General features: G+C 46.7%; 1 protein-coding gene across 1 annotated transcript in view; it reads right to left on the reverse strand.

Annotated features, from left to right (window-relative positions):
• LOC125309295 (ephrin type-A receptor 3-like) overlaps positions 1-12,332 on the reverse strand; it is a 69,784-nt gene extending 57,452 nt beyond the window's left edge. The window contains 3 exon segments of the mRNA XM_048266101.1: positions 453-1,122; positions 3,621-3,685; positions 12,112-12,332. Of these exon segments, the coding sequence (XP_048122058.1) occupies positions 453-1,122; positions 3,621-3,685; positions 12,112-12,199 (823 nt within the window). The 5' untranslated portion in view covers positions 12,200-12,332.
• Positions 12,333-12,541: the final 209 nt, after the last annotated feature.

A 12,541-nucleotide genomic window follows, 5' to 3' on the forward strand; every position in this document is an offset into this window, starting at 1 on the left:
AAAGAATGATTTAGACTCATCAGAACCGCAATAAAGGCCATACATAATGTTTTTTACATTCAGCAATTTCATAAAATAATCCAAACTTCTTCATTTCTGACAGTTGCACTCTCTAAACTACTAAAGCATATGCAGTTGTTTATTGATATGGCCTGTGGTATGTACAGTAGAGGACATGGTCTTGCCTGTAAAAGCAATTATGCTTGATCCTAACAGACCAGTAATAAGGTTCTCTGTAGTAATTGCCTGAATCATGTAGGAGCCGAATTCTTTGCACAGTTCATGACCCTACCAGAAAGCATTTACTAGAAATCCATCTCTCATGTGTTGTTAGTGGTATGTACTGTTAATGAAGCTGCAAACATGGACCAGAGAAGCGCTCATGGATCAGAGAAGCGGTTATACAAAGTATATTTATTTGATATAAAAGTAAAAATCAAAAGTCCACTCACGCTGGCAGTGGCCGTCCACCTCCTCGAACCCCGGGCGGCACACGCAGCGCCCGATGGGCACCAACCAGCCCCCGTCGGCACTGCAGAACATCCGTGGAGGCTCCAGCTCCTCTGCGTCCTCCAGGCACGCACCGCGTACCTCCACCAGCGCCGAGTCGCCGCCGGTGACCGTGTCGGCGAAGCGCGCCAAGTTGAGCACGGCGAGCGGGCAGCGCTTGTAGAAGACGCGCACAGAGACTAGCGCGATGCACGCGCCCAGGTCCTGGAAGGCCAGGTAGATGCCGCGCTTCGTCAGGCCGCCGATGTCGCGCACCTCCGTGTTGAGCTTCATGACGCGGTCGCCCACGTCCGTCTGCGTGAAGCTTTCGTCGGCCGCGATCGTGTCGATCTTGAGGTACTGGCTCTCGCGCAGGTGCCGCAGCGGCGGCGGCGTCTCCGAGTTGGACTCGTGGTAGTAGACGTTGAAGGTCTCCTTGCAGGTGCCCGGCACACCGGGCAGGCTGTTGCAGTCGCGCAGCGTGAATTTGATCTCCACGTAGACGCGCTGGGCGCCGTGGCGCGGGATCAGCCCCGTGCGGAGCCAGTTGTTCTGATTGGCCTCCATCACGTTGCACACCTGGTAGGTGCGCATAGGTGTGTTCCGTTCGTCCATCACACTAATCTCCTCCCACTGTAGATGACACAACAGAAAAAAAGGTGATCAGTAACAACACATAAACACAGCAGTAAGCTCCTACAACCTTCTTTTACCTCTTGGTGTTTTATTTACCAACATTATTAAATCAAATGTAAAGGTTGTATCAGCGATGACGAGATAACATAACTTCTGTTGATGTTCAAACAAAACAGAGAGCTAGCTCGCTACTTTTCCCCTCCCTCCTGTGCAATTGAAACTCTCCTAAACGCACATCTAGTCGGCTATTGGTTGGAACACTTTATTTTGCCTTTGAGTGGTTTGCAACCTCGGAGCCTAGGCTGCCCACAGAGACGCGTTTTTTTGACGGCCTGCTTATGGGGCAGGCAGCTAGTGGATCGTTAGGAAAGATTAGATGAATGTGATCATTTATGTTTTTTGGGCCTGAAATCGCTGATACAACCTTTAAATGAATGAGATTTTAAATATGCTTTCAAGTGTTCTTGTTATGACAGTCACAACAAAAATATTTTGCCTTCCAGTTTCCACAGTTTCTTCGAGACTCAGTGGCAGCCACTGAGTCGACAGGATTTCCATTCAGAGCGCATTTCAGAAGTAAATATCCTTCAGTAAGGAAGCGCAGAAGGGCATTAGAAATGTGAATACAAACTTCCTATCCAAAAGTGCTTGACCACGTACATACTAAATCACATGTGGCTGTCAGATATTCTACATCCACACAGCCAGAGGAGGAGGCAACTACCCTTCTGTTTTTTTTTTAGAGCACTCTGCCACTCTGTTTGCTGGCTCCGGGAGAAGTGGGATGCGGGGAAGGTTGTGGGTCAGGCGAGGGTGGGGGAGGTGGGGGGTGTTGACAGAAATTGCCAGAGCCATCTGAGGCGCGAGTGCACTTGACAGGTAGTGACCGAGAAGCGGGCGGATGCATCGCGTTAAGCATCCGGGCGACTAATCAGAGCGGCGAGATTTGGCTGTCAGTCACAGGGCGCTGGCGGTGGAATGCTCCGGATGAGAATGGGTCATTTGGTAGTGGATATGGGCAGTGACGGTAGAGGCTGGTTGGGGGATGGGGTGGTGGATGGGGTGAAAGGGATGGCCGCCTCACCTCTCTTCAGCTCATTCAGCGCATTTATCCTCTCCCAGAGGAGCAGATTTTTGTCAGCGTTCGGAACATCCTGGTGGGGAAAGTGATGGCTCTGGAGTGCCACTTTTACCATCTTTAACTGCTGCCATTTTGTTTTTATGTAGTTTATGTTGTTTTTATGTAGCTAGGCTGTGAAAAAAATAAGGACTGCTCCACAATCCTTTTCAAAAATGTTCGAATGTCCAAAGAGTTTTCATTCTCTTTTCAAATTTCTGACACTTAATGACGCCTTTCCAATTCACCGAGCTTTTCCAGTGGTCCCACTTTACTTTCCAGCTGAGAAAAGACTTCCAGAGAAAGGAGAACACTCAAAGAGAGAGAGAGCAAGAGAGAGAGAGAGAGAAAGAGAGAATGCTAGCTGTTTGCTTGTCTAGTATAATCCAGCATCAAATTTTCATCAAGGATTTCTGACTGTAACAAAAGCGTTTGATGAAGGAGGACCTCCCGCTGCATGTGAGGTGAATGGGATGGGGGGGGGCTTGGCTTCCTGCAGGCTTCGGAGAAGTCTTCCCCGAAAATGAGCTCCTCGTCTCGGACACCCTGGTGAGCTGGACCCACGGTGGAGGTGGTGGTGGTGAGAGGGTGTCGGCTGCCTCCTCAGGTGTGGGGGACTGGTAATCAAGAGAGACTGATCAGAAGCTGCCGCCATTATGACGAATGCGCCGCCGCCGGCTGTGATGTTTCGTCTCGAGAGAAAAAATGGGTCATTGCTACCCTGAGAGGCTCTCACTGAGCTTTGTGTAAAGGGGAGGAGGGGAAGAGGGGGGAGGGGGGGTTGTGAGTGCTGCATGATGCTGCCATGGATAATAATGCATGGGGACTCACAAAACCCATTCCCATCAAACAGCCATAAAAAATGCCCTGAGGGGGCATGATGTCTGATGACTGATGCCCGCTCACATTCACTGGCAATGTCCACTGTGGGGAGAATGGCACCGGCGAGCCTGCTTCACCCACGACGACGCCATACATGTCGGGAGTGCTCGGAGGATGATGAAAACACAGCATGCCCATTATGAAAGAGTCTCTATCCAGTCAGAAACTGCTCTCAGAGTGGACGAGTGCAGCAATTTGAATTCCTGTTCACACTCTCAGCTTAGGACACCTAATGTGACCGTGTAAACACAATGTGATATCAGCCAGGACCTATACGGTTTGCTCATCTTTTCTGTCTTTTCTGTTTGCTCGTTTTTTTTTGGTTCGGTGAATAAATGTCGTTTCTTATCTACTGTGCGTATAAACCTGAACCCTGCCACACTGTGTTAGGCGCTTGGGCTGCGGATCGGGGGAAACAAATTTGTAGCCAATGAACTTCAGGATGTGACCTGTGTCTGCAGAAGCCATTAGTGTCAGTCCGACTGGCGCTACTCACCCCCTCTGCTGGGTAGGCCTCCCAGCCCAGATCGCCCAATGCCGACACCGAGTCCAACAGCGTAACTGAGAGACACAGAAAGACAAGAAGAGGGAGGGGGAGAGAAAAAACAAGGAGTTATTATCAACACCATGTACAGTGCACTCTACATTTGCTCCATCAACAACTGCAACATGATTCATGAATGAGCAAGGCTTCAGATTTGAAAGTTGCATCACATGCATGACTGTGGATGGCTGATTATGATATATCATAACAGAAGAAAATGCACTGTATGACATACTATGCTAAGCTTGACACTTGAGCTAACAGTTACGCTGTGCTATGCTATGCTATGCTGTGCTCTGCAACCACTGGCACACCAGAAAATCTCATCCTCAGACAATATTTCAGAGAGGAGAAAGGGTAAGAGAGAGAGAGTGTGGGAGAGAGAGAGAGAAAGAGAAAGAGAGAGAGAGAGAGAGAGAGCTTGGAGAGGCTAAAATAGAAGTGCTGCAGTTATTTATATCAGCACGGCAGCCTCCTCTCCAGGCCCCAGGCTCCTCCACCACCGCCTCTCTCTCTCCCTCTCTCCTCTCCTCTCTCTCCCTCTCTCCTCTCCTCTCCTCTCCTTCTCCTCTCCTTCTCCCGCTCCGTTCCCATCCAAACCAATTACAGGCCTGCCGACCCGCCGCGATTAATTTTTAATCACATCCAAACCTCAAGTCCCTCCTCTTCCATCTCCTTTCACATGGAGCTACCTCTCACTCTCCAGCTAACATCACACACATGCACAGGCCGGCATGAACGTGGAAACTCACACACTCACACACACACAATCTCCCCAGAGATCCACTAAACTGAGTGAGTGACTCACACACTCACTCAGTGGACGCAAGGGTCTTGCCTGAGCGGTGGAAAACAGTGACAATGAGAGAAAGAACAGATTTGAAGTCTCCTTCTTTTGGCCTGTTCTGGCTTTCTCTCTCTCTCTCTTTCTCTCTCTCACTCTCTCACTTTGTGTGTGTGTGTGTGTGTGTGTGTGTGTGTGTGTGTGTGTGTGTGTGTGTGTGTGTGTGTGTGTGTGTGTGTGTGTGTGTGTGTGTGTGTGTGTGTGTGTGTGTGTGTGTGTGTGCGTGTGTGTGTGGGCAGATATACCTACATGGTACAGACAGCAACAATGCATTATATTCTAAATGTAGCTAAATGTGTTCTCTAAACACATAGTATCATAGATGTGAAAGCACTTGCCATTCTGATCATTCAATTCAACTTTACTGTCATATTTACAGGAGTAGACAGTCTTTCACACAGCAAAATAGCATTGTTTTTCTGTGAACATGGACTGCGGTTGTATACATTCTTTTGCATATTTGCATATAAGTGTCATCCAGAGATTTTTTTTTCTTTTTCTACTGTGCAATATAATGGCACATTTCCCCAAAACAAACAACAGAGGTGTGTTCACATACTCCATTAGCGTTCGCAGCAGGACCCATCTCACTTCTCGAGTGCTTTCAAACTGTTGTTATCGCGGAGAGTGCAGCTTTTTCACGCTGCACTCACTTCTCAATCTCAAGAGACACAAGATGTTGTAAATGGCCCAACAGAAGGAGCAGAGTGTACGTTTTTTAAAAGAAATCTGTCAAATTTCTCTCTGTCCTAACAGCTGTGAAATGTTTATTTTAATGCTCTATAAGAATAGGGTAGCTTAGTACTGGTGCTGAGCAAACCTCAGGGCATGTTTTCAAACAGCAGCTGCTTGTTGTCTAGACTGAACATCAGCGTGCATCATAACATTCTCTTATTATTAACAGGCTGAGAAATTACTCATTAGTCCTTAATGCTGTCTAGTCAAAATGTTTCACCTCAGCAAAAATGAGAACAAATATGGTGTTCTGGCATGGCTTCCAATGTCTGATAAGGTGAGATGTTTCATCTGCCTAAATTATTGCACCATTTTCAGGCCTTTCAGATACTTTCACTTTGCAGCCAACCATGTGTGAAGTCTCAGATTTGTCAAGGGGAGGGAGAAGAGTAATTTGAAAAAATACAGTTCTATAACAGTTCTACGAGGTGTACTATACATTCTCTAACATGCAAGAAAAATGCTCCTATACTGTCTGTGCTCAGTACTGATGGCAAATGTAGTAACATGTGTTGGTAGAGAGAGACTCAGAGACAAGCGCTATGTGAATCGGCTACCCCTGTCAATCAAAGTCAAAGCAAAGTCATAGGCCTGCTCCTATGGGAAGGCCCGGTGCATGCTGGGAGTGAGCGAAGAATAAAATGAAAGCCAGAGAGAGCGAGAGAAAGGACGGGAGAGAGACAGCCTGAGCGAAGCTCTGCAGGGGCTCATCTCTCCCAGCTAGGCCAAGAGGGACATCCGTCCTGTCAGTGCGAGACTTCAGAACCGGGGCCCGGTGGGGCCCCCGAACGCACAGAACTGTCTGGCCTCACACTAGACATCTAACAGCCTGAAACCCCCATGACCCAAGGCCCCTGCAACTCTCTTTGCCTCGCCTCTTCCGCCGCCACCATGTACTATTTCGCCTCAGCTCCACGGTAACACTGTTGGGTGGGAGGAATGTTCGGACAGGCTGCAGACCGCAGACTGCATCCAACGGAAAGAAGGAAAGCAGCAAACCAAAAAATAGAAGTAAAAAAAAAGCAAGTGATGACAGGAAGTTTTGCTGTGTGGTCTTGGGAAATATATTATCTTTGGCTGTTCTCCACGAGGATGCCGCTCACAGGCAGGAACCACGGGCCCCTCCCGAGATATCAGTGATTACGAGAGAGGCCTGTCAGAGTTATCACAGCATGCAAGACCCCCAGATCCCGAGTCAATCAGATAAGCTATCAGAGGGAAGTTTCTCAAGCTGAGAGACATCCAGGAGGCATCACCGCCCTCCCCCCCCCAAACACACACACAAACACACTCATACATACCCCTCTCCAACCACCACACACACACTCATACATACTCCTCTCCAACCACCACACACACACACACTCCTTAAATAAAGCCTTTCTAGCATCCAACCCGACAATCATTCAGTGACTGACTGGCATAATATGCCAGCTGACAAAAAAAACTGCAAACAGAGCAGTAAAACGTGCCTAACAAAAATAACAGAGTGGGGAAAAAAACACACCATAGTCTTCTCTCAAGATTTGAATGGGCATACAGGGCGGGAAGGAGTAGGAAAAGGCCCTCCCAGAGTGTCTCCTCCAACAAAAGACGCTCGTGGAGATGATTAAGAGGAAGGTCAGGATGATTTCCCTGGCTAATAGCGTGTGTCAGCAGTGGGCGGATAATATATAGATGACTGTCAAGCTCCAGCCAGCGTTGCCTGGGAGGAACGATGAGGAGAGTGAAGGGAACAAATTTGCGTTGGACGCAGCAGGAAAAAATAGCAAAGTCTACATTTTCTCTCCACGAAGGAGGAGGTGACGGGAAGTCCATTAGGGATCTGTGCTGATAAAACATCCCTTCCCACATAAAATACACAGACAGACAGACACACACACACACACACACACACACACACACACACAGAAACACACACACACACACACACACACACACACACAGAAACACACACACACATACTACTGTAGATCTCTGCTACATGTGTGAACACACCTGCCATCACAACTATTTGCTCTATCTGTTTGTAGTTGAGCTGTATATGGCACTTAGATTGAAGCGTATAACTGCATCTGGTTCCATATGTGTATCTCATTAAGGCCCCCTGGCTCTTAACCAGGTCTAGGGTTGCACAGAGCTCAAAGGCGTACCATGGAGGGGGTCCCATGGGAGAAACCAGGCGAGGTAACAGCGCTAAACAACACCAGTGACTCAATTAGTTGCTGGTACGCGGCGTTCACCTCAGGACCCCAGGGTGGTGATGTCATCATCTCAAAACACAGATCCCCGCCACCCTGCTACGCGCCCCCCACCAAAGATTTCTTCTTATGCTCCCTGACCCAGAAAAGATGAAGCTTTCACTGTGATCGCTGACAGCCAGACTAGCTCTCTCAAGCCCTGCAAGCATATTTCAGGAGTTATCTATAATGCATTAATGGAACCAACAGTAAAACAACATTTATAACATCTTTTATTTCTACAAAAGCTAAATTTGTAGACAGACATTCTACACTGTGTTTAGTGTCTATTCTTCACAGTAAAGACAATTAATTACATTACACCATAGAGTACAATTTAAGGTTTTTCTTATGTAAGAATAAATCATAATAATCTGCTTTTTTGTCAAGCATCGACACACCAGAAAAGCTCAATTTTGGATTAAGGTTGTATGACACGATATATGAGACAGAGACTTCTAGATGGCCCAGACAAATATCGACCACAAATACACACACACAGTTTGACCTTCCAATGTGGATACCTTTAACCAGAACACATTTACTTTACCAACCCAGACAGTTTGGACACCATGACACCATGCTAGACGACAACATATATAATGGTCATGTAGTAATACAAAGGTCAAACCAGACCATTGGATTGGTGGTGGGTGACCTGTGACCTGGCAGTGTCCAATTTCTTGAGCGAAGCAGAAATTTGATCTGGCCAGCGTCTGAGCCAAGCGAAAGAGGACCACCCTCACACAGAATTTTGGAAAACGACTCAGCCGAGAAACTCCACCAACATAGCCAGCGGGAGAAATGACGGGAATGTTCCCTGTGTTCCAAAACTGAAGGGGGGGGCAGAAGACGAGAAGAATAAAACAAAAAAATCCCTCCCTCTCTCTGTGTTGTCTTGCAGGGTTTTGATGAGCAGACACACTCCTTGGCAGTGCATCACTCCCTCTCTCTCTGCTCTTGTCTCATCTGTGAAACACCCCAGGCCACGTTGCCCCTTTCCCCTCAAACAGTTCCTTTGATCTCGGGAGGGGCTTGCACAAGCTCTGTGGCGGATGCGGAAGGGATGGAGTAAAGCCTATATGCTGTTTGCCAAAGCAGCAAGGGTCAGCTGCCATTTCTGGAGTCAGCGTCCTCCATGCTTGAATATCGAACTGCCGAATCGAGTGCATCAGGAGTGAGAAGAAACCTGCATGGTGGGGAGGGGGGGGGGCAGCTGAAACAATAGCATTCTGCCCACTGCAATGCCAAAACCACAACTGGAGCTGGCCCCTCAATTTGCTATGACTGACCGTCTCCCGCCTCTGCCAGTGTGTTCTGTTTATTCTCGTCTGAACCGCAGTGATTCTAAGAGGCCAAAAACACTGTTCGCCATCCAAGAGCCATAAAAAACAGGAGAATTCTTCAGCTCGAGGGGATTTTCTAGCTACTTAAGTTTGACTACTTTTGGGCACTGGCCTGAAATGACTGCGGAATTGAATAAACAACTTCCAGTCGGTCACTTCTGAACCCCTCCGCACATAATGTCATCATCAATGTACCTTTTCTTCTCCCTGTCCAATTAGCATGTCGCCAAAATCTGTCAACAAACGGCGACCCTCTTAACCCTTCCCAATATAAGTGCAAATTAGGGTGTACGAGGACCAAATTTGGGGCTCCTTTTTTTCAACATGAGAGAAAACCCAAGCCGCCCACACAAAGACCCATTGCCGTCATTACCACCCCTGAAACAAAAACAAAAGGGGGGGGACGGATCCAAGTTTGCTATACACCGAGCCCTTCAATTCGTCCCTGCCCAAAGATTGGAAGGACCAGGGGCCCTTGGTTTTAAGACCAGGCCTCTGAGTCAGGCTGAGCAGGGGAATAAAGGGAGCCCTTTTCTCATGCTAATCACCCAGGCCAAACTCTGAGGACGGCGAAACAAAGGCGGAGAAGAGAGCCCCTCCTCAGCGGGCGTCCTCGCGAAAAGAGGAGCTAATAAGGGGAGCTCCATCACCATGCCCTCCGAATACAGAGGCACAGCCAGGGAGCTATAATCCACTGACAATGCCTAGTTGGCTGCTGCACCATTTAAAAAATGATTGAGATAATTTTGTGAGGTACTCTTCCCCCATTCAGTGTTTAACAGGTGGTTTTGTACACAGTGGACAAGAAAATCCGTATTTGTTATTTGGACTGGAATGGTGACAGAAAAAAAAAAAAAACACAATAATCTGGTAGACCATCGTGGGTAAATGTATTCGGACTGTGTCACCATCCATTTTCTGGTGAATGTGAGTCCTTGGGAAGTTTCTTACTCACTGAATTTTAAGCAGACAGTTTAGCATGCAACTCATGTGGAAATATCTAAACCACAAAGAGGGCCTGAAAATCACTGGCAACAGAGACATAATGGCTCTCTCAGCAAGGAATAACAAATCAGAAAGCACCTGACAGTTCGTCAGTGAATCTCAACCAAATGAAGGAGGCAAATAATGTGAGCCACGCACTGACACATATTCGCCACAACATCACTTTGGCTGTGTGGTGGACATGCCCAATGGCGGGTGGTGGATGACTGTGTTTTTTGCAAGCGAGGCTCCTTTGTCTTCCAGCGCGTGCTAGAAAGAAGTGCTGAGATGCATGGAACACTGACACACTGACACTCATAAGAAGAATGCAACAGGATTGCTCTCCAACAACAAAGGCTTGATTTTGAAGCCTCTGCCACAGTGAACCACTTAGCTGTGGGCCATAGACCATAAGAGTGAAAAAAAGATAATCAACCTAAAACACAAACACATAACATTCAGTTTGAGATCAAAGACTTTGCTTGTTCATACTCTTGCTCCAGACAGACACACTATACAAGAGGCATTATCCCAAAAAAATAAAAGAATCTATGTGTAACACTGCTTCTGGAATACCACCTACTGGTGATGGCAGGAACTACAGCATGTAACTGCTTACTTATTTTCTTTCAGTGCACATTGTGCATCATTATTCCATCAATACAGGCTGATAAGGACATTCAACAGTGTCCGATGACCAGTAAGCCACTGTCAACTGGTAATTTACAAAAAGGTATGGTGTGTCGTGCAGAGAGAGAGAGAGAGAGAGAGAGAGAGAGAGACTATTGCTTATGAAGCCTGCAGCACAACGAAAAGTACACCCTGGTGAGCTTATCATTGATTTTGCGGTGCTTACTTTACTCTCCATTTTAACCTTCAGTAGTCCCTGAGTCCCTTGAATTAGAGGGAACCACAATCAATACGAATCCTAACAGCAAGGAGCAAATTGTTGTGTTCAGTGGTGAATAAAAAGTTGGTGCTCCCTCAATAAAAAATTAACCAATATGTTTGACAATCTTACATATAAAATGCTAAAATGGACAAACCACAAACAGAACAATCGATTATTTGTTCCCCAAACTTAGGTAGCCTACCCCTATCCATGTCCGAGTCTTTTTTTTGTTGCTGTGTTTTTTCTCTGACCTGGAAACCTAATGACGACCATACAGTACAGTGTGGCTATGTTAGATTTGAGAAAATCAACCAGTTAAGCGAATTCGTCAATGCTACTCTAATTCATATTAGACATGACTGACCCTTTGACCAAAGCGCTGTGAAGATGTAGCTTATTGGTACCTTGCAACTTGAAGGCTACACGAGTATTCTATGATGGCACTTGCAATTGGTGACCCATCGCAACTTAAAGGTAATTAAATGCACTGTGAATGTGTGTGTGTCCATTATAACAGGAATGTGGCGCCAGTAACATTTCATGAATGAGGTGTCTTGCTAACACATAAAAACATTATGCTCAATGGATAGGCTATCACAGACGCCATTAAGTAGCCGATCTGGGAGGGAGAGCCTACCGTAGCAAGCCTAAATAGACTTGCCTATTAGTACTTGTCTTTGGAAAGATACGATATGTCTTTGAGAGAGGGGGGGTGTACTGATGGATATATTTGCCCTCCGATGTAAACCTAATAAACTAGGCAACACAAAAACGCTCATGGGCATGTCTGCTTACACACATGAATCTGTCATTTATTCCCAACTTTGATATTTGCAAGTTTAACCAATCCCCTATTGTTGAACAAGACTATGGTCATATTCGCGTTTATTACTTTTAGGTGACATGTGCAATAGGCTACACATAGCATAGCCTTCTGCTGCATAAGATATAGCCTTCTGTGGAACACAGAACGAACGTTGTTGTCCAACGGGGTGAGAATGTCCATTTCCAATCATACGTCTTTTTTTGTACAAGTAACGTAGGCCTACTTGTAACTTATTAGGAACTCAATACACAGGATTTTAATTTAATGACAGACTGATAGGATTTTTTAATCAACCGTTTCATTAAGTTTCGTGCCTTCATTCAAAAAGCAATTAGCCTGCTCATTTACGAAATAAACTGGCACCTCACAGTTACAATTTCACCCCGTCGCCCCATACCCTGATATGAACAATGATTGCCAAAGTTTATAATATATTAACCGGCGCGGCTTCTACAATGACACTTATTCTGACTGATCGGTGTTGTGTGGGAGTTGTTCCATCTCCAAGCTCGTTTGACGGCGCCACCGGAGCCGCGTATAGCGCTGATTTTAAGAGTAACACATATTTCACCCTACCTTCATTGTCTGGGTAATTCCTCAATCCTAGGCACGGTCTGACAGCGTAGAGGATAAAAATGGACGGATATATCCAATACAAAGCCATGATCAGGCTTCTCGTCGCGCCCGCATCCCTGAGCGCAAAGTTGCGTTACCAAGCCTTCAGCAGCGCGAGTGAACTGGTAGAGCTGAGCCAGTGGCGCGCGGAGCGAACGAACGTGGAGAAGGAGGATCCATCACGAGCCCGTTGCACTGTCAATCACAACAGGAGTGGCCGAACATGTGTGTGTGTGTGTGTGTGTGTGTGTGGTGGTGTGTGTGTGTGTGGGGGGGCTGGGAGTAGTGAGGTGAGAGAGAGAGAGAGAGAGAGAGCATACGATTTGATATAATTTCCTAAATGATTTTTCGTACTTGCCATTGCAAAGTGCACTAGGTCATTTTGTCTGTG

Source organism: Alosa alosa, chromosome 16 (genome assembly GCF_017589495.1).
Source record: "Alosa alosa isolate M-15738 ecotype Scorff River chromosome 16, AALO_Geno_1.1, whole genome shotgun sequence".
In the NCBI taxonomy this organism is placed as follows: Eukaryota; Metazoa; Chordata; class Actinopteri; order Clupeiformes; family Clupeidae; genus Alosa; species Alosa alosa.